Source organism: Mizuhopecten yessoensis, unplaced genomic scaffold (genome assembly GCF_002113885.1).
Source record: "Mizuhopecten yessoensis strain PY_sf001 unplaced genomic scaffold, ASM211388v2 scaffold9049, whole genome shotgun sequence".
In the NCBI taxonomy this organism is placed as follows: domain Eukaryota; kingdom Metazoa; phylum Mollusca; class Bivalvia; order Pectinida; family Pectinidae; genus Mizuhopecten; species Mizuhopecten yessoensis.
Window position 1 is genome coordinate 704,442 of NW_018407853.1, and position 19,005 is coordinate 723,446.

The 19,005-nt window shown below is 34.2% G+C and overlaps 1 protein-coding gene across 1 annotated transcript in view; it reads left to right on the forward strand.

The window, feature by feature from the left end:
• Positions 1–1,205: 1,205 nt before the first annotated feature.
• Positions 1,206–19,005, forward strand: part of LOC110457232 (RING finger protein 150-like) — a 34,550-nt gene continuing 16,750 nt past the window's right edge. Inside the window, exons 1-2 of the mRNA XM_021508412.1 lie at positions 1,206–1,892; positions 16,013–16,287. Of these exons, the coding sequence (XP_021364087.1) occupies positions 1,331–1,892; positions 16,013–16,287 (837 nt within the window). The 5' untranslated portion in view covers positions 1,206–1,330. The remainder of the gene's footprint in view (positions 1,893–16,012; positions 16,288–19,005) is intronic.

The window sequence follows — 19,005 nt, forward strand, 5'->3', positions numbered from 1 at the left end:
GGGGGGATGGGGGGGGGTTGGGGTCACATATACTTTTTAACGACATTTGATGAGATCGGGTCAGTGATCTCCTCTGTCACAGACAGCACTGATTACACTGTCCACTTTTCAATACTACACTAAGCTGTTCTTAAGTTGAACGTACAATTTCTATAGAGAAAGTGGAGGGTTGGAGTTTGGGGGGGGGGGGGGGGGGNATTAATGCGTATAATTGGCGTAAGGAAGAAGTGATAGGTATTTTCTTCAATAGTTTTCGACTCCCGGCCGCCTGAACTGATAAGCTTTAACGTCAGCCTAAAAATTCAGTTCTAGGCTAACTTTTGTTCAAGACACAAGCATATGAAGCAATATTACATCACAAAAGATATAAAATAGAAAACAGCTAGATAACATGACCCAATTATCGCATATCACAAAATTAGATAGAAAAAATACAGTTTTTGTTGAAATTTTGTTTGACGGCTTTTGAACCATGCCCCGGCCTTTTGCCGGTTGAGAACAGACGGTTATTTGTATATCGTCATATCATTAGCCCTAAATTTATTCAAAATATGCACTCCGATTACCCGATATTTTGCTATATACATGATTATCTTCTTCAAAAATGATCTTCAGAAATAATCTTCAAAGAATATTCTCTAGAAAGAATATTAATAATCATAAAACAAGTGCTATCGTTCTAAATTCCAAATATTGTTTTCAAATTTTTATGACGTGTTTGGTAATATGCTACAGTACAGCATCGAGTCTAGATAGTACCGACCACTTGGCCTTTTTTGGCACCATCATAAAAAAATCTATGCTACAGGTGTATTGGAACAAAAAAAAATATTCTCGTTTCAATATCTATAGGGGCGTGTATATGTAAATTCCAATACCATTTCGAACGAAACAAAACATTCTGTATCTTTAGAGGAATGGGGTCAGTAGGCCGACGTCCCGCTTTGGCTGACCTGTGTCTATCAACAGCGTACTCGAATCCTTCGTATCATATTCAGTCATGTGTTGCGTGTAGCCCGTTTAACTACAAACATATTTATGCTAATATCAATTAGTGAAAGCAGTGGAACTCAAAATGCACGGTATTTTAAGTTCTAAGCGGGTGTCGGTCGTTGTCCCGATAAGGTGAACGTCATTCATAAAAGCGCACTTGTTTATAGATGGCGCTGCAGAACAACACAAATCACATGTCACGTGACGTCATGAATGAAAACAATGTTAATGTAATGCACCAGACCCATACGGGCAAGATGAGTGTCGATGTTTCTGCGTCAACGACAATATAGAGACAAATTCAGGGGTGAAGAAGTTAGATTTTTAATCAACGAATATGACTACTAACAGGTTAAGCGGAAATGGAGTCGAATTGAACGGTAACTGTGAAGAGAAACGAACAAATTCTTCAAGGTTTTTGGTTACTTGTACGTTTCCAAAATGGAGGTCATGGAGATTAGTTTATCATGTACTTTTATTTGTTGTTTTGATTGCTCCGCCAGGACGATGTGCCAGGGATTCCAATCGTTCGACAGTAAATAAGAAGAGGACAGCAGCTAATGTTAATATCACGTATATAGATAATGGCATGACTCATGTTTTATTCCAAAAAGCCAAAGAACTTGGCCACTTCAGTATCAACAGCAAAATTGCTCCGGAATCTGGAGAAGTCGTAAGAGTGATGACGATTGAAAATAACACAGATGGATGTAATGATCTGATTAACCATATACCCTCAAAAAATTGGATTGCTTTAATTCAGAGGGGAAATTGTTCTTTTAATAAAAAGATCGACATTGCAGCGAAAACATACAATGCGTCAGCTGTGGTCATATACAATTCCAAAGAGGAAACAGAACCCGTCAACAACAACAACGACATTGAGTTACCAACAGGAGGTAGGTTGAAGATTTGCGAAAATAATTCCTATTTTTATCCATTTTGTCAAAATGTACGAATAACGTTAAAACAGACAATGCAGAAGATTTTACCGATGGGAATGATGTCGGCCATCTCGGAATGAAGAAAACTGTCTAAAAATAGATCAACCCAATCCATACAATCATGTGTATTGCATATTTATATGCCCCTCTTGTCACTTGTGATATTTTATAGGTCATGTGTAGTCTACACAGAGATAACACATTATAAAAATACATAGATCTATTACACATGTATACATTAATGCACAATGTTAATTCGACAGACCGAAATTAAAATGTAGGGTACTGGGCCAGGGGCTGTTATCGAGATGTAACGTTACCAGTGCATGCTTGATGCTGTAATGTTATCGTTCATGACATTGAAAAGAATATTCATGAGGATGTGTTTGATAAATTCTGATCATAAAAAAAATTAGAGCAGAATTTGAAGAATTATTTCAACTTTCGACTCTCATAGGTGCATTTCATCTTTTTGGGTGTTTTCTTTTGATGGAAAGTTAAAGACAAATTATCTATTTTGATCTACCTAGAAAAGACCAGGGGTATACCATTCCACTAGCCTGATGCAGGGGATAGTGAAAATTTTCAATTTCTACTATGAAAATATAAATCAGGGGTAGAACTTCTAAAAGCTGTCATTATATGACTGGACTAAATATGAAATTTGATCACATCCTCACATTTATGCAGGGCAATTCATATCATGCACTACTTGATTGCACATGTACAGTGACTGTATTTAGTTTTCCATTACAAGTTTAGTATAAGGATTATATTTCAAAGGAGAAAAATGTGAGAGGAAATCAGTTGAATATACTACTCTGGGTGATGTAACAGAAAAATCTCGGTTCTTCAGATAACATTTTTGAGGTTCACAAATTTCTGAACCCTTTAGATAAATTTTGGAGGTTCAGCGAAGACTTCTTGTCATTGTGCTGAACCTCAAAAATCTTATCTCAAGGGTTGAGATTTTAGTCCACATCACACATGAGTAATAGATTCTATTGATTCTGAATATCCTACCATTATTACAATTTATTAGCAGACAGCATATATATCATGTGTCTCAAAATTCACATTTACACATCCATGACCCTCCAGGTAGTGATTGATTCGGGGGATCCATCACTAATGTATCTTAATTAGGCATTGTCTTTTCTGAAGCAGGCTGCATGATAATATAACAATACGTGTACTGGAAAGACAGCTGATTATATGAAAACCTTTAATTTCCAGGGGTTCACTTTTTTGTCCAGCAAACTATTCTGGACAAAAGAGATATTTTTCGCCACTTTAATTTGGGTTGTCTGCATAACTCAGTGCTAACAGTGACACATGTCATCATTACATCAGGTGATCACTTGCCCATGCATGGGACTTCATTAATGTTAATTTGCAGTTTTTACTTTTTAAATTTTATATTTTTTTTACTTCATTTTTTGTCCCACCTATTATTCAGGTCTTCTATTTATGAGTTATACAATTATTGGTTCTATAGATTTTAACCATGATGTGATAATTGGTCGAAACAATTTATACAACAAAATGTAACAATGTGTTTGATATCGATGGAAATAACATCAACAGTAATTTGAACTAGGGAAATTTGTATCTCTGCAACAAAGCCACTTATGATATAAATAGTTTAATATTATGTTACTGACAGGAAATAATATACATATGTCAGTGTTAGTTAAGATTAGATTTCAACAAAGTCACGAAATTAAAAGTATATTATTGCATCATCCAATTGGAAAATTACACAACCATGAAGTACTTGCGTCATATGTCACTGTATAATTACACAGTTGAAACAAGGCAAGGGTAGATAACTCTATCTTGAAATAACTAGTTCATGGATGTGTAAATGTGATTTTTGAGACACATGATATGTATATATGCTGTCTAGCCGAGATGAAAATCTCACGGATTTTCACCTCTGCTAAAGTCTTGCGGCGTTAGACATGAATTTACAGAAAGTCCTCAAAACCTCTGGTTTTCTAATAATTGATAGGTGAACCATTTTCTCGATTTTTACTTGAAGTTTTACAAGATTTAACAATGGTATCAGCGATAAATCACGAGAGCTCTCGATTAGCAGTCATGTGATGGCCATGAGATCGATTTGTATGCAAGAGTTCTTCCGGTAACTCCGGAAATGTTACTTGTGACGGTGAAATTGTGAGTTTATTTCAGTGTCTTTTACAATAAGTTAATCTATTTCAACGATAGAAATAAATCCATATTATATATTTAATTTGATCATTTCTGATTGTTGCCATTTAATTTTGTAATACTAGCAGACTGCCTGCCATTCTTAGTCTTAGCCACTACGCAGCTACGTGTTACTTTAAAAATACACTGACATAAGATCAGAGAACAGCGGTCTGACAGGGACATATATCAAAGAAGACGGAAAATGGCTTTGATCTGAATGCTGAAATATATATATATTGAATATAAAAGTTCAAATGCAGAACACAGTTTGCTTTTCTTTCACAGCTGATTATTTCTGTCTTCTTGCAATTGTTAAATGCATGTTTCGAGATTATATTACAATTAATACAGAGCTCAGAAGTTCAAATGAAAATGAACAAAGACAACTCTAATCCTTATAAACTCAGTGTTCTCCCCAGGATTTATTTGATGCACTATGGTATTTATTTTTTAATCCTTCCATCGTAACGAGGCGCTGCCAACCATTTCTGCGTCGCAACCCATCTATCATATGGGCGACGCAACGCTCCTCATCCATGTTTCAAAAGCATCACAGATTACGTATGATTATTCAGGTTATCAAAACAACATGCAATTTGCTCACTTACGCTATTCTCCAACTGTAGCAAAAATTATTACAAGTTTTCTAAAAGTTCTATAGACATTAATTTGTTGCTAAAGGCTTCTCACAAAGCTTACTTACTTCAGGTATTACAATTTGTTGGCCAAAAACAATGCAACAAAGGAAGGTCGGCAGATCTAGACGTTTGACTTTTTTTTTCTGAAATACAAAGCTACAGTCTGTACTTTCGTGTTTGTATTTCTTATTATTTAAGGATTGATCTTCATTTTGACTGCGTATAGGGTAGTATGAACGCAGTTGGCAATGAACATATTTTATGGAGCGCTAATGCGCTCCATAAAGAATATGTTCGTTGCCAACTGCGTTCATACTACCGTATACGCAGTCAAACTGAAGATCAATTCTTATATAAAAAAAATCGTACTATGATGGTACACTCAGAATAAAGCTAACTCCAATACATTTGTTTTTATAATGGTACAAAGCCTCCGTAACGTGTGTAAATCCAAACAAATGAACAGCCTGTGAGCAGCGATGGATCTCCAACGTTACCATTATGACGTCGCAATGTAAATTACGTCATCAATAGGAAACAATGGTCTCCAAGGAATCTCACTGCGTATACGGTAATGTATACGCAGTCACGGTTTACACAGCTTCAATGGGAGCGAATGTAAATATAAATAAATAAATGCGTCAACAAATCAGTTATAACAATGATGTAGTCTTAGAATAGATAGCCATGTACCATTTTTTTGTCTACAGATGATTAGTTTTTATGTTCAAATATCACAAGAAAACGTAATTCAAACTCAAATGTCGATGTTTTGATTACCCTTTTAAAAAATGGCACGTGCGACGACTATGCATTCTGTTTTGTACTATAGGAATAAATTCACACTATAAAAATACTTTGTCATATAAATTCTTACTGTCATCATAAAATTTTAATATGCTGACAAAAAATATTCATTTGAAGCGTAAGATACTGCAAAATTCAAGCCTTGATCTGATTTGGATCCAGCTGACATTCGCAAAAACTGTAGACGCTGATTGGTGACTTCAGATTGTTTTATAAATATCTCAAGTGAGCCCCGGATGCTAATGTCGTTTGTAAGAACACCCATCGATATTCTTCCTTTGATACAATCATAAATGAATATAATTGCTCCTCAGATTTAATAAAACGATGGTTTGGTGATCCGATTTGGGTACTGTCACCTTATACGTAGTTCACAGCCACAGGGCAGAGTTCGTTGATCAGGGTGTCGATCCTAGCTAGGGAACAATAAAAAACTAGTATATTGAGGGTGAGTCTAATTAGAAAGGGGAATAGAGGTTATCAATTTGTGAGAACTTCTAGTCCTATTTGTGATGTGATGTACCTCTCAATGAGTAACGGTCAAATGGTGATGCGTAGCTGCTCAAAATTCATGCTTATTGGTACCGTTATGCTAAAACAGCCTAGGGAGAACACTGAAACTCCACAGTTCAAGGTTAATGTCTTCTAACTTGAACATTGGTAGTCCTGTGGCTGCTGTAAATATTGACCTGTCCAACTAAATTGCAAAATTTTAAGTAAAATTTGTTTTTACAGTTCATCTCAATATTATTTATATGTGATAATATTTTGTTTGTAAACTTTGTGCTACTTAGGTAATATATATCTATATATAATTATATTCAATATTTAAACAAAAAACTTTGCCAAAATCAAAACAAAGTTCCTTACTTAATGATTTTGTACATTATTTTATTGATTTAGTTGAATAGGATATGTTTTTTGCGGTGAAAAAACACCGCGAATAAAACCACCATTATTTGAGCCTCAATTCCCTTAAAATGATTGTAAAACTCGCATAATGGTCTCCAAGAATTCTGGCATGTATGTGTTTATGACGTCACAATTTCTGCCATTGTTAATGATGACACTATACATATATGTTATATGTAAAACAATCGTTTGTGCCCACTTTTTTAGTACTTCAGGGGTAGAAATATCCTATAATTTTGTCCTTTATTAAGAAGCCCACTATAGGGGGCGAAACCTGTCGACACTTCTAATAAACTACAAGCACTACGTATACCTATTGCTTCGGAGCCTTTGCCTGTTGCGATTGAATCTATTTTCTGATTACACAGTTGAATGTGTATGGCAGATAAAAGATAAATCGATGAACAGAGCTACCTAAATACTATATATTCTGACTATATTCATATTAAATGTATAAATACTGCCTATTAATTATATAATGGGAACTTCAATGCATTGCTACTGTTCAAAACACAACAATTCCTATGATGGATATAGCTATTAACACATAATAATAGAGCATAATACATATTATACCTGTTCAGTGTTAAACATAAAGAATCAGGGATTCTTTATAAGTGGTATTGAGACTTGACATGTTAATCTAGTATGTTGTTGCAATTGGCATGGGTCATAGACATTTTAAACGCACCAATATTTGTGGGATGTACGTATATATACGTACATGTAGATACATTTGTAGATTAATCATTTTCATTTAGCAAATTAATTGCAGTCAATTGTTAAATAACAACATACACTGTCAATAATTAATTATTTGTTCCCTATTGATTTGAATTGTTTAAGTTTTACCAAAATTTATCAATGCAGCAGATGTCTAGTACCATGTCTGAATGACAAAAAAAATGCAGGTTACTTTTGGATTGGGTGTCTGATCTTGTAACATTGGTAAATATGTTACATTTTTATTTCCCTCAGTGATTATAATAAAATATCAATGTTTTTGATGATGTACGTTCTATAATGTCACTTCCCTGCATGCTGGTGCTCACTTTGAGGACATAACATTACTTAGATTTGACCTAGAATTACATGGCATGTACATGCAAAATTGATTAAACAGAAGCCACTTATAGTACTTTCTTGAACACCTGGTTGTATTATTTTACTTTTTCAAGGGTCTCCATGCATGGAAAGGTTTCCTTAGTAGTTACCCCCTTCTCAAAGAAGTTGGTAGGAATATAGAAACAGGGTCTGTCAATCCATGCACATTGAACAAATTTGTTTCGTCCATACTGAGGTAACTAAATAAGTTTCAGATGGTTTCCTGAAAGAAAAAAAATTGGTAAGAAATGCACTAAAATTTTTGGTTTTAAGTTCTTGTATACAGATATAGGAAGGCACATGATGTTTATTTATCCCTCATTTGAAAATACTCCAGGCTTTGCTATAACATGGATGAATCACTCAATGTTATAAAACTTTCAATCTGAATATCATTTCACTTTCTGAGTTGCAGCTGCAGGCAAGCAGGAATTTGCATAAACCATAGGCCTCCTCCTACTACATCCCCTAATATCCCTCAGACTAGCTGTTAATCTAACTTCATTCATGATTTCCAGTATATTTTGCGCTGCAGATGTTGCATATTTACCTACACAGGTGGTACCTATATCTAGGTTATCATTTATGTCTGATGTTAGTGTAAATAGTACCGTATATATTTAAACAAGGTCATATACTATATATATCTTCAGATAATAATGAAAAAAGTATATTAATATATATATATATCACAGTATATTATCTTTGTTATAAACGTGTACATATATAGTAAACACTGATAATAAGAAGGTAGAGGTCTTTATATATGTTAATTTGTATATATAAAAAGGTATATATTTAATGTGTTATACTGTAACTTTAAATTCAATTTTAAATTTCATTTTTACTACGATCACCGTGGGTCATACATATACTTCACAAATCTACATCAATACGACATTTTGTTAGCTTCTTATTATATGATCCATAAAATGTATTATAATATCCAAATACAGATAGGACATTTAATGGCATCTGAAGCCATATATATTATATATTGAATAGTACTATATGATATATATGAGTGTGAAGGGTGAGTGAAAATCAGTAAATTCTACTACTCAAAATATCCGATTTTAAATTTTGAAGTTTATTGTTTATTTTTTAATGAAATTTAGTCAGTCATCCATTGAGTACTCTCAATTAAGGCCAATCAAACATATTTGGTGTTTCAAGTAACCCTACCTACATGTACCCTAATTTTTGTGCCTACCCAAAACATTTTTAGGCTATTTTCAAAGAAGCACTGTTAAAGTCAAGACCACTCTCCTATATATATAAACCATATGAAAATATTTGTTAAAATAAACTTTGTTACCTACCTATACTACCTACCCAAAATTTTCCCAACATGTAACAGGAAACATATTTGTTTTTGTCTGGTCTAAATAGAATGAAACATATTACACACAAAATACTGGCTTCAAGCAAGCAATCTACTTGTACAAATTTAAATCTAGAGTAGCACCCGGTTTAATAATCATCACGACACAGCATGAACTTATATAATTATATATACCTTGTTTACTTATTTATGTACAGACTGTACATAAATAAGTGAACAGATAAGTTGTCCTCAAAGTTTAACTCCCATGGTGCTTTTTTCACTAGGTAGTTTGATGGATAGGCCTTTGTTAATGCTAATCTGTCAATGCAAGTGCTGATTGTGAAATGTCCACACACCTCTCAATTTATAGCAGCACTCAGTTACATTGTAGTACACAAGCAAAATGTGTGATGATGTTTTTCCTGTTGACTTAAATCATTTGTATGGTATACATATACATCAGATGTTGTTACTGTCGGCTCCACTCTCCATTATATATATATACTGATGAAATCAAGTCACCAATCCCATATCTACTACAGACTGACTTCAATATATATATTTATATATATAATATACATGTCCCTGAGTTTTTGAAAAGAATTCCACAACTATATGCTTCTCCCTCTTGGCTTATCTCCCCCTACTTTGAAAATTATGATAATCCAAAAGTTAAAAATCTTAAGGTAAAACAAAATGTGTCTTGTATATTATCACAGCTTTAAATGGATGAATTTTAAATAGGACCCTGATGTCATTTGGGAAGTAATTGACAATTAAATTAAAAGAATTTGCAGCACTGGTTTACCACTTGTTTATATTCTTGAAAACTAATTACGTGAAGAGCCATTTTTCAGGTCTTCTCTTCTTATATTAACCCTTTCACCCCTATGTAACTTTAGTAGACTCTACCATGCATTTATATGGATGAGTCCATTATGGTCTACAGTGGTGAAACGGTTAAGATCACTTTACACAAAACATCATCGAAAAGACTAAAATATTAAATTATCAGAGATTATTTCATTTCAAATGTTGGATGGTCATCTGAATACAATATGAACATATAGATTAAAAATAGGTGGAGAAGGCTTGAGGGGCGTCAAAATTTTGGCCCCTTCATAATGTCACGCGAAAAGCCCCGATTATATTTGTATATGTAAATCTACATGTTTAAAAAAAAATACTCTTTGGTCTTCTTTATATGCTCATAAAGTAAAACATAAACTAAATGTAATGAACTGATCTGGATCTGAAATGCTGTCTTTAAGTTTAAACATTTTGTTAATAAAAAAAAAAGTTTTATCTTCCTTATTTCTATACATGCACCGAGAGTTGTAAATGGAAACAACAGTTATTTTAATTTGTTTGGCCTTATAAATATCAAAAACTGATTACAACCCTGATAACAGATAGATGAGAGTGGAAATTGTTTCAACATCTGAAATGTTCCCCCAGCTGGTTGATGATGGTAATAATTAGTTATCTGTTTATGCACATTTCACTACATTTGTATATATATGACCTTCAATTTAACTCTGTTACTGAAACAAACAATTACCACCTGGTAGCTCGCTAGCTGAGCTGATAGTCATGTTACTTCAAAACATGTTATCAAAGAAATTTCTGCTTGTTTTGAATTGATTTACAATTCATATTACACTGTATTCTATATTCAATGATTAAAATTAATTGTACCATTAAGTTACATAAAATGTTGTCTATTTCCAAATTATTTTCATTAAATTAAAAAGAATTTGAATTTACCTAAAAAAATCTTCAGGGTTTTGTTTTGTTTCATAATGAACATGTATTTTTTTATCAAAGTTTAAAATTCTTTCTTGGTCAAGCTTTTAGATTGAAGAGCTGTACTGTGTGGTTTAAATTGGGGCTCAAGGACAGCCAACAGGTCAACTGCCCTGCTTGACCTTTTGACATGTGTTAGTTTGTAACTTATATAAATAGATGTGTTTTGATATTCAAATTATAATGAAAACGCAAAAAATACAAAGATGTATCTAAATTTTCAGATATTTCTGATAAGCTGCATCACAATTTGTTTAGGTATAAACTAAAAAAGCTTTGAACAATCTGGCCCAGGTACAGTTGTAATTATTGTTAAAATTCAAGTGAATTTGCTCTTTCTCTTTATAAAGGTTGCATGATTTTCCTACTGTTTGAGTATAAAAGTTGATTTGTGGATATGTCTGTGCAAATGTGATACAAAAAAGTTTGTGGAGATGTTTTCTCTTTATTTATGTGTGTTAGCACTCCACCATACTGATTTTCTGAAAGCCTATAGCTACATGTAGAATGCCCAAGTGCCAGACTGATCCACGGCCCTCATGTGCACACACCCAGAAACAATCGATACTAAAGGCTACCATACTGATTATACTCTATTCAATCACAAATCGCTCAATATACACAAGTTTCCTGGAAATACATATGGAGGATTTCTGATGCATTTGACAAACAAGATTTTGGTTCAAAAAGAATATTGCTTAAGTTAGTAGGGATAGATGTACATGTATGTACATTGCATAGTGTGTAAATGGTAGGATATTATAAGTCCCTCACTGGAGAAGACTCTAGGGTTTGCTATTGTGTGAGTTGTATATGTCCATTCTTCCACCCAGAAAGTTTCTCTTTGAAATACATTTACCTATGGCTTCTGTATTAATAAAATACAGCGATATATAGTTCAAGTACAAGTTCAATTTGTTTATTTAAGTGTCACATATCACAATTACATTTATGTTCATTAATACATATAAAATACTTGTACAAAATATAAATCAATTCCATTGGTACATATAAAATACTTGCAGTTGGCTGTTTCCTAGAACCAAAAATAGTTTGTTTAACATAAAAAAAAAAATTAAAAAAACCCACTTGTAATAGGGATCAATATCGACATTAGATTATTGTGAGACTACCCTTCTTATTATTATTAACATGTAGGTTGCAGTGACTCAAAGTGCGCTACCTTAGGGTTGGGGAGAGCCCTACCAGCGAAGACAGGCCGCTCTGCGCCACTGCAATCATACGATGTAACTTTAAAAATAAAATTATTTTATTTTATTTTTATATAAAATAAGTATATATACCAGTACCACCTCCAGACTCCAGGGCCTGCTCTTTATCAATAAGTGTTTTTGTTTTTTTAAGTTGTGTGTAAATCCAATGCATCTGTCCATTCTTCCATCCCAAAAGCTTGTCACTGACATAAATGTACCTCTGGGTTCTAAATTCATTAAATTCACACACTCATATACATTGCATGCATGGAGACATGACCATAAATTACCTTAGCTGTTCATAGAGTGCTGAACCAAATCGACCAAACCAAGCCAAACACTTGAGTTGCCAATTTTGTATGCAGTTGCATCTTGCAGTTTGTATAGGGGCTACGATGTATATCCTATACTTTTTCATGTGATTTTACAAATTTTAGTCCACATATCAACCCAATGCACAAGCTATCATGCAGTATCACATACAAAAATCAGATTATGTGACCTATATTTTCTTGCTTGACTCATCAAGGAAATTATTTATCTGGGGCTTACTGCAGGTTCAATATAATGTATCTCCTACACTATATCACATGGAGTAAATAGGAAATTCAGAATGCACGTACATCATCATCATCCTTGGGTTGTCAGTTTAATCCCTGAAATAAAGTCAGATGCTGTACAAAGTACATGTATCTCCATGTCAGGTAATTATAAGCAGGTTACATGTACATCTAGGGATCATGGCCGAGTGTATATGTGGCATATATGGAAAAATGTGATCACTATATTGACCTCTGACCCAAATCATTGAAACTTTTTGTCTAGAGAAGGTCACTGATGGTGAACCTATATGATTTGAATAATTTTTGAAATTGTTGGTCAGTCCCGAGAACATGACCAGTCAGTGCACAGTTAACTTGGTAATTATATAGAAATTATTTTAATAATTACCAATGGGGGACTGGCATTCACAATAATTTGCCTTGTTTAGGTTTAACTGTTATAATGTTGTATGTACATGATAATTAGACTATTCACAGTGGACCGTAGTATCAAGTACTTCCTTAGCCATATTTAAACTTGTTTCCCATTGTACTTGAGAGTAGGGTATGTACTTTATATGTATATAGTAGACTATATGTAGTACAGCAATCAAGCTGGCTAAGCACTGACTAATTATAATTCAAATTTGCTAGTTCCCATACATTCAACACATTGAATACCCTCAAAATGGCCTTCACATTCAATCTACTGAAGTCATAATACACACTTGCATGGTCTATAGCTGGTCACAGACATTTAATGAGGTCCAGTCGCAGACTGATGAAGGCCAACTCACACTGACCTGACAAGGTCAACTCACAGGCTGAACTTGGCCCTGACCAACTCACAGCTGTAAGCTGTCTGTGCTTACCAATTATTATGCCTGAGTGTTGAGTGTTGAAGTAATTAATACAAGGACAAAGCAAGATATTTTTTAATGAATGGATACATCAAATAAGGGTGCAGCTAGACTATTGAAGGGATGGATAAATTAAAGAAGGGTACAGGTGGAATTTCGAAATGATGGATATGTTAATTAATTAATTGGTGGGTTATCTAACAACAACACCAACCACACTTGTTCAACACAGTAACATAACCTGGTAATAATCATAAAGACTCTAAAGTGATACATGCAGTAAAACATCTTTCGAAATGGGTGTCAGTGAATAAATTTCCAACTGTATAACTCTTATTAAGTGAGGGTACTGCATGTTATTTCGTGTGTATAAAGATAAAAATTCTTCTGCAATTAAAATGTCGATTTAATGATTCAAAATCAGAAAATGGTTTTATTTAGGTGTTTTTTTAATTTATAAATATTCCTTTTAGAGTTGTCCTGAAGATTGATTATTAGCTCACCTGGTCTGAAGGACCAAGGTGAGCTTATGCCATACCGTTGCGTCCGTACGTCCGTACGTCAACAATTCCTTTAAACGATTTCTTCTTAACCACTGATTGGAATTCAACTAAATTTGACTGGAAGCACCCCTATGTGGTGGGGATTCAAAATTGTACAAATGGTAGTGCTGACCCACCAGGGGGCTGAGGGGCGGGGCCAAAAGGGGGCAATTTGGCTATATTGCTTTAAGCGACTTCTTCTCTGGAACTAAGAAGTGGATATAAACCATATTTGACTGGAAGCATCCCTAGGTGGTGGGGATTCAAAATTGTACAAATGGTGGGGCTTACCCAAAGGGGGCCGAGGACGGGGCCAAAAGGGGGGCAATTTGGCTATATTGCTATAAACGACTTCTTCTGTAGAACTGTACATGTGCCATGGATATTGATCATATTTGGTCGGAAGCATTCATGGGAGGCAGGGATTCAAAATTGTACAAATGGTGGGGCGGAGATTCCCACACTGTAACAGTATATACAATTGCTGAGTATACAGAGATGATTGCACATGTGCTTCCAGGATGGCCTTGGGGACTGCCCCACCCTTGGAGACTTAACCCCTGGGTCATAACTTTGAAACGGTTGAGATCCCTACCCCAAAACTAAATATACAAATGCTGGGCAAAAAATGACAAATGCAGTCACGATATTAAAATTGATCCTGGGGTCTGGCCACAACCCTAGGGACCTAGTTTCTGAGTCAAAGCTTGGAAACAGTTGAGATCCCCACCCCATAACCATACATAAAATTGCTGGGCATGAAAAATCTAATACAGATCTAGATATGCTACAAGGATTGGCCTTGGGGTCTGGCATATTCCCTTGATCTCATTCGGAGAATATTTTGCCATGATTGCTTTGGTATCCAGGTGAGGGATACAGGCCCTCTGGGCCTCTTGTAATTGATATCTAGTCGGAAAAGCAACCGATTCACGACAATCAATTATGAGATGTCAACATCGATGATTGTTTTCAAAACTGGAAGTGCGAGTTCTACTTTCATTTTCACTAAGAGAGAACAGGAGTTCTATGTCATTTTACTCTTAACTCTAACTTCTTACCAATCATGCTATTTAAATATAACTAATTGCAAAAAATATAAATGATAACTGTTCATCAATAAAGATTGTTACGTTGAAATGGTATGATAAAAAATAAAGATACGAAACTACCCGGAAAAGTTGAAATTTTCATTAGTAGTATTAATAAAAGGAAAAGCCATGCCATTGTTAAAAAAAAAGTAATATTTTTTTAAGGATTATGTTACGATAGGCTAACCAATTAATAATAAAAAAAAACGATCGGTTTACATTAACCGAATATATATCCAATCATCGTTGTTGAAATCTCAACCTTTTGAAACAAAAGTAATTGTACTTTTTTTCCCTTAAAACTATACAAATTGTTGAAACATGATATATATCAAGAAAACAAATAAGGAAAACAAAGTCCCATAAAAGATTTCAATATATATAAAATCTGATGACTAAAGCTTAACAAGTCATGAACTTATTATGAATTCACCTGTTGTGCAAAGAAACGTATATGATTGAGGCACTTTATCAGCTTTTGATTAAAAAGATTGTAAAATATTTTACCGTAGAGATATGACGAATGATGGACTTATTCTAAGCTTCCTGCCAGGGAGGGTCTGTGTAGGAAATCACCTTTTCAGAAGTCTACTGATGTTTCTTAACTTGCACTGTTGGATGTAATGTAATTTTGTGTTGTTCCATTCATTTTAACCCTTTCACCCCTATGTAACTTTAATAACCTCTACCATTAATTGATATGGATGAATCCATTATGGTCTACAGTGTTGAAAGGGTTAATTAATGTTTAAGTAAGGATTTTTTTTTGTTAGATAAAACCCAAGCACAACGATTTTCATTTATTAAGAAGTTTTTAATGAACTTTAGTCCAACACATGTACAAATTCCTGACAGTGCTGCATGCATGGTTGTTTTTTCCCTATCATTTAATCGCTTTTGTCTGTTTCACTATAGATATATATCCAAGCAATTTGTAAGATGGGAGTTACAGTGTGCTGATAATATTATTAATCAATACATGTACTTTATCTTTTGATTTTCTTTCTTCTTTCAGTTGAAGACGTTGTAACTATCTACATTAAACACAAAGAAGGCCAAAATATTGTGAGTCTTTTAGAAAAGAAGTACAAAGTGTTGATGCATATAACCGTTGGAACCGTAACGCTACCCAAGACAGATGACCCCACCTTCAATCCGCACAACATTAGCAAGACTTCAGTCCTCTTTGTTTCTATTTCTTTCATCGTGCTGATGATTATCTCCCTTGCATGGTTGGTCTTCTACTATATTCAACGATTCCGTTACGCCCATGCCAAGGAAAGATTAACGGTAAGTTGTCCTGATGTTAAACCCACGTGCAATAGTATAGTTTCTTTACCTGAGCCCTGATATGAAGACATAGCTCATCAAGAATCGTTCTGTTCATTGTCTGTTCTCTCAAGGGAATAGATTTCACTTACTCTACTGTAATAGATTTTCTCTTAATCATTAAGACTTTTCGAGGATATTAACAGATGTTCAGTTAGATTAAGTGACGTTCTGTTATATTAAAAGCAGTTCTGTTGTATTAACTATTAAGAAACGTTTGTTAGCATTGAGAGAAATTTCGATGATTAGTTTGGTAGAGCTTGTTTATCTGTATATATGTCCATGGTTATCTATAGCTATCAGATGTGTGTCTATAAATACCAACAAACTTAAGGAACATGTTAATTTTTAGCTCACCATCAGATGATGGTGGGCTATTCAAATCACCCTGCGTCCGTGGTCCGCGTCCGTCCTTAAACAATTCTTGTTATCGGTATTTCTCAAGAAGTACCAGAGGGATCTTTTGAGATTGATCAGATGAACAACATGGCCGTCAGGCAGCTATCTTTGGATTTGATAGTGAAAGTTTGTTATCGCTATTTCTCAGGAAGTACCAGAGGGATCGTTCTCAAATATTTTATGTAGGTTTTCCTCGTTCCCTTGTTGTTGCAGCAGTGCCTAAAATGGACAGTCACCTGCTCGCCAATGGCGGTTTAAGTCTTGCTGGAGCGACCAAAAGTTGTCAAAAGTGAGGTAGTCACTGGCCCAACAAAAATAGTTTGGGGGACTGCCGAAAAATTAATGAATAAAAGAAATTATAGTCCCTTCCACATTAACTGGGTTGTCATTACTTCGATTTGAATCGAACTGTACAACATTTAGAAAATGTGTTATTTTCCAGATTTTCAATATAGATACTGCCTTTGAGGTGCGGGTTTTATGTATTTCTTTTTGGGAAGACCTAATTGGAGTGGATCATGTCAGGTTTTAGCTAGGGTTGAAGAATTAAAAATACAATGTTTTATTCTGTTTTACATATTACAAACATTGTCATGTTATATGTAATTTAAAGTGCTGAAGCATTGTGCTAAATGCTGTGGAAATATTTCTTCCCAAAATTATTTGGGCCACCAATATGTCATTTGGGTCAGTGCTTCAAATTTTTTACTCGCCCAAAAACAATTCCATTATTGTTCATGTTTACTTTTGAAACTGATCAGTTAAACAAAATGGCCTACCGACAGCCATCTATGATTTTTCACATTGAAGGTTTGTTAGTATTATTTCTCAGGAATAACTTGAGGGATCTTTCTCAAATTTGATATGTAGGTTCCCCTTGATCCCTCATTGTGCATGTTATATTTTGAGACTGATCATAAAAACAAAATGACTAAAGGAAGAACTAAATAGATCTTTCTAATATTGCAATGATCGATTCTATTTCTTTCACATTAAGTACTGTACTAGTAATTATGTGAAATGACAAACTCACTTTGAAGGTTGTCTTTTATACACATCAGTATTAAGTTTAGATCAAAAGTTACCTCACGGTGCATTAACTGTTAACATGACTCGATCAAACAGATTAGAGGAAAGAAGAGAAAAGATTGAATTGACAAAGAACTAATGAAGATGGTACAATGGTGGGCGCCAAGATCCCTCTGGGATCTCTTGTTTGACATTATATTTGAAATTTTGATAGATTAGAATGACATACATTGATTCTAGCTGTTTGATTATAATGATGGAATATATAAAGAATAATGATAGTTACTGCTTTTGGTACATCGGTATATAAAATGAAAACAAACATTTTGATGAGATTTCCACCAGTTCTGTCAATGAACCACAAAAAAAATGTTTGTCAATATTGATACACATGATGATGATACACATGATGATGATATGCAGGCGTAAGAGAAGTACAGTCAGGTTTTATTGTAATCTAGCCACAACTCGTCTGGGTTTCCCAATTATATCCAGTCAGTGTTTTTGCTCAGCTTTTCATAACAATTGTGCGTCAGCAGTGATGAGCTGTGTTGTAATCAGCTTGGTACAAATTTCCCGTTATCCATCAGTTTGAATTAAGCTGGATTAGTGAAACTCCAGTCTTTATATTACACAATGCCATATTTTACCTGATATGGCTCCTGAACATGGGTACCTAACAAGAGGCAGGGGCATCTTCATCAAGATACATTTTTTCCTCAAATAAGCTATATTTTGACAAACTGGAGACATGGAGATCTCTTTAATCACTATCCCAATCATAATTTTAAATCCCCTATTATTAAGGTAAAGTGTTTTATCGTTCCTAATAGACTTCATTAATTGGTCAATGTATCGTTAAATAATCTTGATCACAGCTTTGTTTAAAACAGCACAATTTGTGGCAGAATCATCTAGCTAACAATGACAAATGGGCCACTTCTAGAAATTCTGAAATGTGGAACAGCGAAAAATCCAGAATTTTAGGATAACCAAGTTATAATTTTCATATCCCTGCAGTGCTCCCATTAGGTCATTTATAATTTTCATTTCAATAATATTACCATTACTTTAGTATACATATTTGCTTCTGACAATTCTGACAATGAGGGTTTGGTATTGTATACGGTCAGAACACATGAGATAAGTACATGTAGCCATTGGTATGTAGTGCAGCATCCATAATGTTGCCGTTCATCTGTCAACTTCTTTCTTTTAACTTCTTCGTTTGAAAATTGGAAGTTCCAGGTG